Source organism: Cavia porcellus, unplaced genomic scaffold (assembly GCF_034190915.1).
Source record: "Cavia porcellus strain 051 isolate PalLab524CR breed Dunkin Hartley unplaced genomic scaffold, mCavPor4.1 scaffold_17, whole genome shotgun sequence".
In the NCBI taxonomy this organism is placed as follows: domain Eukaryota; kingdom Metazoa; phylum Chordata; class Mammalia; order Rodentia; family Caviidae; genus Cavia; species Cavia porcellus.
Window position 1 is genome coordinate 73,507,700 of NW_026947500.1, and position 13,194 is coordinate 73,520,893.

A 13,194-nucleotide genomic window follows, 5' to 3' on the forward strand; every position below is an offset into this window, starting at 1 on the left:
GGGAGGGGGAGGATGCGCCCCACCCCGCGGCCAGGGCCTAATTTAGGCAAAAGGCACTATTTCCAGCTGCTGGGACCAGTGCGCCCTCCCCCGGTCCGGGCCCTGCCCACGCCTCCTCCCCCAAGCTGCCCTCCGGGATGCCCCGGTGTCTATAAAGGTGCCTGGTTTTCTCAATGGAGCCGGGACAGCCTGACAGCAGGTGACAGCCACCGCCCAGCACGCCCCCCGCGGACATGAAGATCATCGTGGGCATCGGAGGGTGAGCACGCCGGCCAGGGCGAGTGGGGAGGCCTGGGGCGCCCCACGGGAACCCACAGGCGCCCAGCGCCTGAGGTCAGAGTCCACTCTGTCCCCTAAGGGATAGGAGGCTGCTGACTGCAGGACCCGGTGCTTCAAATCATCCTCCCTTGATTTGAACAAACATGAGAGCCAGGTGGGGTGGCCCTGTGCCTATCATCCCAGCACTCAGGAGGCTGAGGCAGGAGGGTCGCAAATTGGAGCGTAGCCGTGCAACCTAGAGCGGTCCCAAAATAAAATACAGGCGGGCTGGAAGTGTAGCTCCGTGCAAAGGCCCTGGGCTCAGTTCCCAGGGCCACCAGAAAGGGAAAAGGAAAGGAAAAGGGGTGTTGTGGTCAGGGGTTGTACACAGAGAACAATTAGGATCAAGACGTGGAGTTATAATATTATTTTATGATGGTCATCGGGAGTTAACACAGGAAAATGCAGGAAATCTATCCACAACACCAAAGACATAGATTATTTAGTTAAGAGCCTAAACCCCACAGCAATGTCCCACATGAATCCAGATGAAAACCCAGAGCTCGTGACAATGCCTCCACGAGTCCAACTGGAGGTCCAGAGCCCACATGAAGGACTCACGCCAGTTTCTTTTACGGATCCGTGTCGGAAAGACCCAAGGGTCAGGGGTGGAAGCCAGAAAGTCTAAGCCAGCAGGATGAAGGAGCTGTGCTGGTGGGATGAGGGATCTACGCTGGAGCCGAGAAGTCACACTCACAACACAGATCAGGGCTGTCCTGAAAGGCACCACAGCTGTCCTCAGCGACATGGAGGCCCCAAGCTCCTCCGAGGACAAGCACAGTCAGGAATGTGCCAGGAAGCAGCGCGACAAGTTCATCCTGGAGACCAGGCAGCACAGCCTTCCCCTCCAGAGCCAGGAAGCAATGCTCCATGTGAGGACCAGAGCTTCTCCAGGAGAACCAGCAGCTCAGACAGCAACTCGTAGAGGAACCCACAATACCTCAATGCAGTAATGCCTAACGCCTCAGCACCTCCCTTCTCCACCTATTTATGCTGGCAGCCCTCCTCAGGGGGGGCATCTTCACCCAAGGCCATGCTGATGTAAGCCAGCTGGCGTTAAGTTGGCCACAAGTTCTTAATCCATAACAAGGGGGAAAAAGAGGGGCTGGAGGTTTAGCTCAGCGGCATAAGCGCCTGCCTTGCAAGCAGGCAGTCATGAGTTCAATCCCCGGTACCGATAAAAAGGAAAAAGACCAAAAAAAAAAAAAAAAAAAAAAAAAAAAAAAAAAAAAACAAGGGGGAAAAAGAAATCTAGAGATCAAGGTCAGACAGTTCCTACAGGACCTTGGGCCAGTCTTGTAGGACCCAGGGACAGACACATAGACCGTGGGACCGGGTCCCTAGAAAGCCCTTCTGCCTAAGCAGATAAAACTCTGTGACAACCAGAATCAGTGGGGGGAGGGGATTTGCTAAATTGCTTGGTTTTTCTTTTATTTTTTTTTAAACGCAAGTCTCACCATGCAGCACGGCTGGCCTCCAGCCAAAGGCGATCCTCCTGCCTCGGCCTCCCAGAGTGCTGGGATCTACCATATCCATTTGGGTTTGGTTTGCTCGGTTCCGTTTTCCTGGTGTCTTTTGGCTCCCAGTGAGGTCGGACCTCATTTCTGAGGCTGATTTCATCGTTCAGGGTTTGAGGGGACCCCTAGATGCTCTGTGGCAAATATCTCCTCCAGCCCTGGGCTCTGGGCTCGTATCCACCCCCCGTAGCCCTCCTCCCAGTACCCCACAGTCCATGCCTGCTGTCTCTGCAGGGTGACCAATGGCGGGAAGACCACCCTGGCCAACAGCCTCTGCAAGGCCCTGCCCAACTGCTGTGTGATCCATCAGGATGACTTCTTCAAGGTGGCTGCCCTGGCCCAGGACAGCAGGGCTGGAGAGGCCACAGGGTGGCAACTGGGCCCAGGGCGGCTGCACCCTCTGCAAAGTGGGTTTATCTGCCTGCTTTGAATAAGTTTCTTTTCCAGAACCAGGACTAGAACCCAGAACCTTCATTCCATGCTGCACCCCAAACCTTATTTTAGTCTTTATTTGGACACAGGGGCTCACTGAGCCACTCAGTTACCCAGGCGAGGCTTGATCTTGAGACCCACCTGCCTCAGCCTGCCAAGTGCTGGCGTAACAGGCATGTGCCATCCTGCCTGGATCTCAGGCTGCCTCAAGGCCACCCGGGACCTGGGAGCAGGGGGTAGCAGGTGCAGGACATGCCCGGACCCCCTCTTGGACACCCTGTTAGAGGGTGAGCTGGGGGCATCATGGGGAACACTGAAACCCGGGCTCGGGCTCCTCTGTTTCAGCCCCAAGACCAAATAGCCGTGGGGGAGGATGGCTTCAAACAGTGGGACGGTAAGGACCACAGCCACCCCGGTGCCGGCTGTCCTGTAGTCCCCGGGCCCCCATCAGCCTCCAACACCTGCCATCCCTGCCCGCCCCAGCGCTGGAGTCCCTGGACATGGAGGCCATGCTGGGCACCGTGCAGGACTGGCTCCACAGCCCCCAGAAGTTTGCCCGCGCACACGGAGTCTGCCTGCAGCCCGACGCCCCGGACACCCACGTCCTGCTTCTAGATGGCTTCCTGCTATACAGTTACAGGTGAGGGCTGGACCCGCCCCTCCCGGCCACCTGGCCATGGCTGGGTTGATGCAGGGCCGGGGTGGGGGAGCGACGGGAGGACCAGGGACCTTTGGATTTGCTGTGTGACCCGTGGTGACACAGAGTCCCTCTCTGGGCCTGTCTGCCTTGGGGGAACCAAGCCGGGTGTTGGGGTGCTTGCCTGTGGTCCCAGCACTCTGGGAGGCTGAGGCAGGAGGGTCCCCAGTTCCAGCCCACCCTGAGCAAATTCATGACTTGGCGAGACCCTGTCTCAGAATTAAAAACTAAAAAGGGTTGGGCTGGAGCTCAGTGCAAAGACCCTGGGTTCGGTTCTCTGCACTTCCAAAAAAAAAAAAAAAAAAATAGGGGAGAAATAGGGGAGAAAGATGACAGCTCTCAGGGGTGCCTGCCTTGAGCCTCAGAGGAGCTGGCTCAAGCTCCCGGAAAGGCCCGGAGCCGACCGAGCCGCCCTCCCCGCCAGGCCCCTGCTGGACCTGTACAGCCGCCGCTACTTTCTGACCGTCCCCTACGAGGAGTGCAAGTGTCGGAGGAGGTGGGTGGCAGCCGGGCCAGCCCCCAGGGTCCCCCCCCCCCGCTGTGACTGGTGGGAGCCCCGCCCCGGGCTCCCCGTCCCGCTTCCCTCCGCAGCACCCACAGCTACCCAATCTCCAGTACCCCTGAGCTCTTTGATGGCCACGTGTGGCCCATGTACCAGAAGTATAAGCAGGAGATGGAGGCAGCCGGCGTGGACGTGGGTAAGGTCCCGCACTGGGGACAGACGGGCCCACGTGGTGCCCCACAAAACTCCCAGGAAAGCGGGCTCTGTGACAGCCCACCTCCAGTCCCCTCCTGTCTCTCAGGAACTGTCTCTCTAGAGAAGGTTCCTACCTTGAACCCTGTTCTTAGGATTGCTTCTCCCATTTTGGGGAACGTGAGCTCTTGCATGTTGGGAGTTACGATTTCTCCCCAGGTCCGTGGGAGGCCATCTGGAGTCCCTTTTGGTCTCCCCAGCAGTCTCATTTTATTTGGTTAATTTTTTGAGACCATCTTTGCAGCCCAGGCTGGCCTCAAACTCATGGCAATCCTCCTGCCTCGGCTTCCCGAGTGCTGGGCGACAGGCGTTCCACCATGCCTGATGGTCCCCGAAGTCTCCCTTGCTGGTCCCCGACGCTGTCCTGTGCGGGCAGCTGACCGTGGCCTCTCTGACTGCAGTGCAGCTGGACGGCACGCGGCCCCGCGAGGAGCTCTTCCTGCAGGTGCTGGGTGACATCCACCAGCTGCTGCTGGCCGCCCGCCTGCCCGGCCAGGCCGAGGGGACCCAGCGGGGCTCCAGCCCTGGGATGCCCACTCGTCAGCGAGCGGCCAGCCACGGGGTGGCTTCGTCCCCTTAGGGACGTCTGGGCAGACAGCACGTGTGCCTTCAAGGGCACTGGGATCCCACATGCCTTAGTGACCTTGGTGCGTCTTAAGAAATAAACTCGGTCTTGTTTTGATAAATCCTCGGTATCTGGCGTTTCTGCTCGGGGGCTGAGAGGCCCCTCCTGTCTCCTTTCTGGGTCCCTGGTGGCCTCTGGGTGGCACCGAGCGGCCTGGTCACTTCTGACCTCAGCCTGTTTGGAACCCTTCGTGGGATTCTCTGGGGCCTCAGTTTCCCCAAATGGCAAATTTCCTGCAAGGCTTCAACCCGCAGCCAGGGCCTCAGAGCCAGGCCTGATTTTGTCCCTTCCTTGGTCAAATCCTGCCCCCTCCCGCCATGTCATTGTCCTCCGTGACTAAGGCTGATCTCATATGATAGGATTATTTCTGCCCATTCCCACAGTGGGAAACTGGGGCTCAGGTTAGTTTGCTGGAGCTGGAATTTGAACCCGGGTCTCTGAGATTCCATTTTTTCCCCCCTAGTAGTGAGAATGGAACCCCGGCCTTTGCCCTGAGTTACACCCTGAGCTCTTATTATTTTTTGAGGTGGAGTGTCACTAAATTACCCACACTGGGTTCGAACTTGAGATCCTCCTGCCTCAGCCTCCCACAATACTGAGATGACAGGCGTGTCCTGCCGCACCCAGCTGTTCTTTTTGCCCAAAGTGAACTGAAAGATCTGGTGGATCCAGGATTGGGGTAGCTGGGTAGGGCACCCCTTGATCAGAGGGTGACACCCCCTGGCCACCTACAGAATCACTGCCCCTGCCCCCTTCAGTCCAGAAGGGCAGGGCAGGGGGATCCCCGAGAGGCCAGGTGGGTTTGGACTTAGCTGCGGACTCAGGAAATCATGCAGGTGAGCAGCATCGCTCCTAGGAACAGACCCAAAGGAAGGGAACCCGGTGTGGCCACACAGGCCTGTCCCCCAAGCTACTCCAGAGGCCGAGAAGGTTCAGACCCAGCCTGGGCAACTTAGCAGCTTAGCGAGCCCCTGTCTCAAAACAAAAAGTAACTGGGCTGGGGATGGAGCAGGGTGTGTGATGGATCAGTCCGGAGGGGAAGCCCAATGATAGGATGGAGGAATTCAGTGCTGTGCTATAATGAAGTTAGACCTTAGGAATCATTTTGTGGAAGGATTTTCCATTTAATTACTTTAGGCTGTGGCTGACTCCGGGGAGCTGAAACCCTGGTATGTTAACCACAGATAAGGGGGTTCCATGCAGGTTAGCTAACTGCAGCCTGTGTGTGTTTGTGTACCCAAAAGCCAAGAGCTGTTTCCACTTTTTTTTTTTTTTTTTTTTTTTGTCTTTTTGAGACAGGGTCTCGCTGTGTAGCCCAGGCTGGTCTCGAACTCGCAACGATCCTCCTGCCTCAGCCTCCCGCCTTCTATGTTTTTTACTCTTTAGCTATTTATTCTTTTGCGGTGCTGGGGGTTGGAAATCAGGGTACAACCGAGGTGTCCTCCCATCCCGACCACTGGCTTTACAATTCCAAATGGCTGGGGGAAGAAGAAAAAAAACCGAGAAGAATTAAAATTTTCCGCACAAGCAAATAAGATGGAATGTGAGCTTCCGGGTCTATAAATAAAGTTTTATTGGCACATGGCCACGCCCACTTGCAGCTCTGCCGCGTGATTGGCTGCCGCCCGCTGCTCTGCAAAGCGGGAACTATTTTCCATCTGGGCCTGGGGGACAGGTGGGAGCCGGGAGGGCAGAGGGCCCGGAGGCCTTGCCAAGCTGTGGCCTTTCCGGCAGGCACGTAGAGTGTCACGAGAATGTGCTGTCACTGTGATCAGAATAGTCCGGGTTGGGACAGGGACAAGGGAGAGGTGGCTCTCGGGGAGCCGTGGCATGGCTTGGCCTCTCAGGCATCCTGGGCTTTATTGTTTAAAAAAAAAAAAAAAAAAAAAGGAATGATTGACACACAGCTGCAATCCCAGCCTTCCTGGGAAGCTGAAGCAGGAGGGTCTTGGGTTGGAGCACGCTGGGCCGTTTAGCAAGATCCTGCCTCAAAATAAAAAAAAAATGGAAGGGTCAGGGCCACAGTGCAGCATTCGCCTGCCCTCGGGTCCGATCCACAGCGGCAGAAAAGAGCAGAAAGGAAGCCCTGACCCTGCCTCGGCCAGACACGGCCCGCACCGGGGCTCACACCCCAGAGTCATCAGAGCGGCCGAGGGAGGGACAGGGGTGCCGGGCAGGGGAGGGGACGGGCAGTCCTGGAGGTGGACGGTGGGACCTGCACACAGTCGTGGGGTGTGCTCGATGCCACCAAGCTGGATGCTTAGACACGGTCAGAATGGTCCGTTTTAATTTAAGTATGTCATCCCAGCACTCAGGAGGCTGAGGCAGGAGGGTCACTGCAAGAAGTTCAAGGCCAGCCCGGGCTACACAGTGAGAACCTGCCTCAAACCCCCCCTAAAAAATTTGTTAAAAAGAACATTAGCCATAGGGCGGCCTTCTAGATATGAGGCCTGTAAGCTAACATTTCGGAGGCTGAGGCAGGAGGATCGCTGTCAGTTCAAAGCTAGCTTGGGATACATAGTGAGACCTGTCTCAAAAAAATTAATATAGTAATAATAATCTAAAGGTCTCCTGAGCCTAAAAATGCCTGGTCTCAGGGCAAATCTTACTGGGACACCTGGCATCTCTGTTCCGGAGACTTTCAGTGCCAAGCCCAGGCTCAGGTGAGAATGTTCCCACCCGGCTCTGCCCTGGGGGGAGGACAATGTCTGGGGACACTTGTGGTCACCCCAGGAGCTCTGGTGTGGAGCTGGCAGAGATGGGGCTGTCGCTCAGCCCCTGCCAGGACACCCAGAGAATGCCCGGCCCCAGTGGGCCCAGCTGAGGACAGCAGACGGGCTCCAACCCCGTCCCTGCGCCTGAGGGACCCAGCACAGGACACGCTGTGCCCTGGTGGTGGACGCTTTTGTGGGGTAAGGCACCCTGGACCCCTAGACCTCGGTGGGGCCAGGCCTGGCCGTGTTGCAAGTCCCCCTGCCTGGAGGCCCCCTCCTCCGTCCCTGCAGGGCCCCGTGGTGACAGGAAACCCAGCCTAGGAGGACAAAGGCCACCTGCCCAGCTGGGAAGCTCGGAGGTGACCTCCTGTGCTCCCCTGGGAGATGGGGGCGGGCACCTAGGAGCAGAGGCCGGGCCGGGGGCTCCTAGGACACTGTCCCGGATTCCTGGAGGCAGAGAAGACCCCTGGGGGGAATGCAATTCCCCAGTGGTAACCCAGTGGCTTCACCAATCAGGAAGCTGATCTGTACCCCACCTCCTGCTGGGACATCTCACCCCACCCGAGTGCCTCCCGGGAAGGACAGATGGATGGCCCGGTGACCTCCTCTGCAGGACAAACATCCCCTGTCCTCCCAGCTCCTCCACAGGGTCACGGGGCCCCTAGATGGTCACCCGGGCAGAATCCAGCCTTCCCCCCAAGCTCTAAGAGCCATGGAGAGGAGAGGCACTGACACCCACCCGCCTGGTCAGCAGAGGCCACACCTGTCACCCACATCAAGTAGCACTCAGCTGCTCCCTTAACCAGCAGTTACTCAGCCACTGCCACCCCCACCCAGAGCCCCACGGGGGCCAACACGGTCACCTCCAAAGGCCGCCCCATTCGGGTCGCTAAGGGGGGGTCGCTGGGGCCAGCTGGAGGACAGCCAGGGCCAGGGGGAGGAGCAGGCTGAGAAGGTGACAGCTTCAGATGCCCCCGTGCTCTCTGCCACAGCCCGGGAGCCCCCCCAAATCTCCCCGGTGCACTCTGACTCTGGGGTGTGGAGGGATTCTGAGAAGCAGCCTCAGCTCCCCCAGCTCCCGAGACGCTGTGAGAAGACTCGGGCAAAATCAACCATCAGAGAAGTCAGGGGCTGTCCCCGCTGTGAGGTAGGGGGACAGGGGACTTGGTGACTCCTAGAAAGGGCGCCTCGGGATCCGTTAGCACCCAATGGGACTCCCACAAAAACCCCTTCAAGCCGGACATGGTGGGAGGCTGAGGCAGGAGGATCTCAAATGCAAACCTCCCTGGGCGCCTTGGGGAGCCCCTGCGGGAAACAAGGGCACCGAGGCAGCGAGGGTGGGCCGGGCTTCGGTCCCCAGGACCCAAAGGAAGCAAAGCAAAGACCCTCCAAATATAAAATGGGGCTGGGCTGGGGGTGCAGGATGGGAGGAACCCCACCTCGACCCTGATCATTCCCCCTCCCACGGCAAGACACATGCATTCTTGGGGTCCCCTGGCCTGGACCCGGGGGTCCCCGGCTCCATCTCCTAGAACAGGGAAGGCCCAGTCCTCAGACTGTCCTGCCTCAGCCTCCTGCTCGTCCTCTGCCCACCATCGGTCCCAGTCTGGGCCAGTCCTGGGCTGTCCTGGAGGCCGTGCCCGGGACACCTGGTGGCTCCGGGGTTCTGTTTCTCCACACTGTCTGCCGTGTGGCCACGGTGGCCGGCGCGGGCCGCGGAGGGCAGATGTTTGGGTACTTACTTGTCTTTTTGTCTCACAACAGGGGGGTTAAAGGTCTCAGGGGCTGAAGGAGCCACCCGGGGCCGGCGGGCCTGGCTTTATAGAGGTGTCACCCAGTGCCCGGGCGCTAATGCATTCGAGTTATTAATAGCGGCTGCCCATGTACGGTCAGGAACGCGGCCGCCGTGGGCTTGGCGAGGCCCAGCTGGCCGCCTGCACCTGCTCCGGCCACCTGGCTGGGGCTGATGGCAGAGTACGTCACCTCTGTCCCACAAGAAGCAGGTGACACGCTGGGGGTGGTGACACACGTCCACAGCCCCAGGACGAGCGCCAGGAGCAGAGGCCAGCGGGGTCACGTGTGCAGTGAGGAGCCCCTGCCTAGTCCCCCAGAGGCAGGTGGCCGCCTGTCAGCTGACCGGAGTGACCTGCCGGCTGCTACGTAGAAGCCCCCAAAAGCCAGTAACTAGGGAGATCCCGACACCTCTTCGTGTCGTGGGTGGCCCCAACGGCCTGTGGTGAGTTTGAGTGACGTAAACCAGGGTCCCTCGAGTGCATCCATCGTCAGGTGTCCTGGGCTCTGCCCTCCTGTGTCGATGTCGCTCCCGGCCGGCAGGAAGGACACACGACAAAGTCTGGCAGTGGACAACCTTTTCTTTTATTTTCTCTCCGTACAGCCTGCCCTGGGATCGCTCCCAGCCGAAGCCTCCTCTGGTCCGCTCCCCGCGGCTCCTTCCGTGCTTCGCTCCGAAGCCTCTACCGGTCCGCTCTCCGCGGCTCCTTCTGGGCTTCTACTTCCCCCCAGGGGTGGCACCAGTATATATACGGATACAGTGTCCAATCATGTTAAAGTAAGCAAGGCAAGCTGATTGGCTAACATATTATTGAGCGGGTTGTTTACGCGGTAAGCAGGAAACTAACGTGCTCGATGGGAGGGGTAATCTAACTCAGGCTTTGCTCTTTACCACAGGCCGCATGATCGCTATATGCGGCGGCTCGGCAATGTGGTGGCTCCCAACATCTCCCCCTTTTTTATTTTAAATAAGTCTACGCATCGCAGCCCGTCCTGAATTGAGTGTAGAGGCCTATGCCCTGATAGGAGGCCCACCAAGGGCTCTCGGCGTCGGCCCGGGTCGGCCGTCCCCGAGTCTGCCGAGGCCCCGAGGCCCTCGTCCTTTTTCCAGGGCCAGGAAGGAACCGGACAGAACCTGGATGCACACAGGCATACACTCATGTCGCTCCGCATGATCCCCCCGGGGCGACATTTGGTTTGGGCGGAACCTAGTAATTCAGCGGCTTTCGTGCGGTATGGGGTAGGGCCTGTCTTAGGTTGAGTCATGCTGGGGAGGCATGCTCTTACCCGTCATTGACTCATCTACCCTGCTATATCATAATTTTTTAGAGGAGGAGTGTGGGAAGCTCACCGCCCCTAGACTCGGTCGTAGGCTAGGCGAGCGAGCCATGCATATGCCTGAGGATCTTCTTGTCCATTTCGGGCTACCGCTATTTCTATTCATCTTGTTGGTTGGTCTGTGATGGATCTCCGGTAGGGCAGGTCTGATCTTCAGTCGAGGGCTTTGTCGCCCGTGTCAGTCTCTCCGGTACCCACAGTGGTTCTCGTCCCGATTGCTGCAGAAAAACACAAACCGCGCCTCGGTTCCAGCTGATTACCGGATCCGGGCCCATCCATTGTCATGCCATAGATAACCGCGCCTTTGGAGGCAGGCCTTGGCTTACTCCCCCTTTTTGTTTTTTATTTTTTATTTTTTATTTTTATCTTTTTTTTTTTTTATTTTTTTTTTATTGGTACCAGGGATCGAACTGGCGATTGCCTGCTTACAAGGCAGGCGCTTATGCCGCTAAGCTAAATCCCCAGCCCCCATTTCCTCGACCGGCGTTTTTCTCAGCCTGCTCGGCAGAGAACTCTGTGTACCAGGCTCGCCAATCCAGGTAACTACCCGAGGGCAGACACGCCTTTGCCAGCTGAATCCAGTCCGCGGGGGTGAGGGGCCCAGAAGACAGGTTCTCCAGCATGGCAATGGTGTAAGGCGCAGTCGGCCCAAAGGTTGTAACTGCATTTTTAAGTTCTCTAATCTGCTTTATCTCAAAAGGCTCCCATGCATTACGTCCCTGGCCCATAGCTACTTGTACAGGAAATATCCCGTAGGGGCCACTATCTATCCCAGGTGGTGGATGTACCTCATGAGACAAACGTCCCCCCTGCCAAAGCCGCCTGTAAAAATACCGACCCGCCGGCGGCGGAGCATAAGACGGCGGCCGTGATTGGGCGGAAAATGGGGGCCCGTGCATCACTTCCTGTTCTGGCGAAAGGGGAGGGAGCTCCCAGGCGGCCGCCTCGTGGCGAGGGATCGCTTCCGGGAACAGCCCCCAAGGTGGGGTGGAAGGCTTCGCCTCCCTCTCGCGCCAGGGGGTGCTCAGGAGCTCTCTACTCCTCCGCAGACCAAGTTGAGCGGAGCGCAATTCGCGGCTCAACGCTGGGAAAGAACCCTGCGACTCCTTATCGGGCGGCCTATCCTCTTGGCATCTAGGCTCCTTGGTCTCATCGTTGTCTAAGCCTTCCTCGTTCTCGGAGTCAGACGACTCCGAGGCCTGAGCCCCGTCTTCCTCCTTTATATCTTTGTCTCCTTTGACGGACCCCTCCCGGGAGCTCCCTGACTGGGCCTGTTCGAATGCCCTACGCACTTTAATGAGCTCTTGAGAACCTTCCCTGCAACCACCCTCGCTCTTCAAGCATGCATATATCATTTCCCACAGTGGCCGAGCGAAGACTGAAGCCCCGCCCTCCCTTTCCGCTAGAGAAAGATCCCTGCCCAACTTCTCCCACGAGGGCAGGTTTAAGTGCCCTGTGGGCAAGAACCAGGGAGCGAAACTATCAATCTCCTCAAAAAAGCTCTCCAGCGTTTTGCGTCCCACCTTGAGGTCTCTGGACTTTAAGAGCTTCCGGAGGACCTGTACCAAGGGCTGGGTGTCGTTACTCGGTACGTTACCCATATTTAATATGTTACTCACCGCGTGAGGCCCAAAAATCCGCCACTTACGCGTGAGCCTGAGGGGAGTCTAAAAACCCTGTAGGTGCGCGCCACCCAGGGCCCAGGTTTATCCCCTACTCACCTGTCTCGCAGTGCTGTATCAAGGAACGTTGTCCACTACCACGTCTCGGGGGTGATCAGTTGTTCCCCGTGCGGGCCACCAAATGTCGATGTCGCTCCCGGCCGGCAGGAAGGACACACGACAAAGTCTGGCAGTGGACAACCTTTTCTTTTATTTTCTCTCCGTACAGCCTGCCCTGGGATCGCTCCCAGCCGAAGCCTCCTCTGGTCCGCTCCCCGCGGCTCCTTCCGGGCTTCTACTTCCCCCCAGGGGTGGCACCAGTATATATACGGATACAGTGTCCAATCATGTTAAAGTAAGCAAGGCAAGCTGATTGGCTAACATATTATTGAGCGGGTTGTTTACGCAGTAAGCAGGAAACTAACGTGCTCGATGGGAGGGGTAATCTAACTCAGGCTTTACTCTTTACCACAGGCCGCATGATCGCTATATGCGGCGGCTCGGCAATGTGGTGGCTCCCAACACTCCTGGTCACCCCACACAGGACCCCCCGCACCCACTGACCAGGTCCAGCCTCTGACGCATGAGCCACAAGTCTGTGGCCCCGAGTCCTCGGCCAGGGCCTGGCCAGCATTTCTGACCCCCTCTGATCGGGGCTCTGCACCCTAGAATGTTCCACGCCCACTCGGAAGGGCAGATCTGCCACCTTGGCCTAGGTGAGGCTTTCTGGAACTTTGCACTCAACACCGCCCTTCTCCGCTCCACTGAGGCACAGAGCGGCGGGGCTGTAGGCAGCCTGTGACCTGGTCACCTCTCTAGCCCACCTCTGGGCCTGGTGGCCCAGGGGACACAGAGTTTTGGGAATCACTGCACATGAGACCGTGACACTCACCCCTGCCACACCCTGTTCCCACAGGGCCACCAGGAACCGGGCTCCCGGCAGCCAGCCTTACCTAGGTTTGCATGCGGCTGGAGTTTAGACCCATCCTGTTCCTTAAACATGATTTTATCCTGAGACAGGCTCTTCCTGAGGCACTAAGTTGTCCAAGCTAGGCTGGAACTGTGATCCTCCTGCCTCAGCCTCCGGAGCGCTGGACGACAGGCGTGAGCCACCACACCCAGCCCCCTGTCCCTCTTCCCATAAGGCTACCATAATTCAACTAGGGGGGCCCCACTCTGATGATCTTAGCTAATCATAATCACCCCCAAGTGCTCCACCTCAAACACCATATTAAGTTGGCACTTTCTTTATTCTTGAGATTCTCCTGCCTCAGCCTAAGGAGCTGGATGGCAGGCGTACACTAACCTTTTTCCTCTGTAAGATGATCCGACTCTGGCATTTAATTA

General features: G+C 57.9%; 2 protein-coding genes and 1 long non-coding RNA gene across 13 annotated transcripts in view; 2 read left to right on the forward strand and 1 right to left on the reverse strand.

Moving 5' to 3' along the window:
- Nmrk2 (nicotinamide riboside kinase 2) lies at positions 1-4,404 on the forward strand. 10 transcript variants are annotated; one of them, XM_063228919.1, is made up of 7 exons: positions 6-259; positions 2,070-2,160; positions 2,613-2,661; positions 2,751-2,907; positions 3,389-3,460; positions 3,556-3,662; positions 4,120-4,404. In XM_063228919.1, the coding sequence occupies exons 1-7, from the start codon at positions 234-236 to the stop codon at positions 4,296-4,298; spliced, it is 681 nt and encodes a 226-aa protein (XP_063084989.1). In that variant the 5' UTR covers positions 6-233; the 3' UTR covers positions 4,299-4,404. The 10 variants fall into 10 exon arrangements, with proteins under 10 accessions (XP_063084992.1, XP_063084983.1, XP_063084991.1 ...); XM_063228915.1 differs by having other exon boundaries at positions 3-259; positions 2,070-2,242; positions 3,389-3,662; XM_063228914.1 differs by having other exon boundaries at positions 3-259; positions 3,389-3,662.
- On the reverse strand, positions 671-9,035 carry LOC106029025 (uncharacterized). The gene is made up of 2 exons (XR_010040429.1): positions 8,800-9,035; positions 671-1,034 (listed from the first exon to the last, which is right to left on the reverse strand). It is a non-coding gene; the product is annotated as an uncharacterized LOC106029025 (long non-coding RNA).
- The window catches only part of LOC100720465 (lamin-B2-like), a 23,836-nt gene continuing 18,556 nt past the window's right edge, over positions 7,915-13,194 (forward strand). Inside the window, exons 1-2 of one of the 2 annotated variants that reach the window (XR_010040426.1) lie at positions 7,915-8,204; positions 9,453-12,202. Coding sequence is in view for 1 of the 2 variants with exons in the window: in XM_063228923.1 (XP_063084993.1) it covers positions 11,990-12,202 (213 nt within the window). In the remaining variant the exon portion in view is untranslated. Of the gene's footprint in view, positions 8,205-9,452; positions 12,203-13,194 lie in introns of those variants that run through there. The other variant, XM_063228923.1, reaches the window with a different exon arrangement.

Coding starts and splice junctions, on each gene's coding strand:
- Nmrk2 (XM_063228913.1), top strand. CDS start 234: ATGAAGATCATCGTGGGCATCGGAGG. Junction 2,908..3,388: donor TTCCTGCTATACAGTTACAG/GTGAGGGCTGGA, acceptor CCTCCCCGCCAG/GCCCCTGCTGGACCTGTACA. Junction 3,663..4,119: donor GGCAGCCGGCGTGGACGTGG/GTAAGGTCCCGC, acceptor CTCTGACTGCAG/TGCAGCTGGACGGCACGCGG.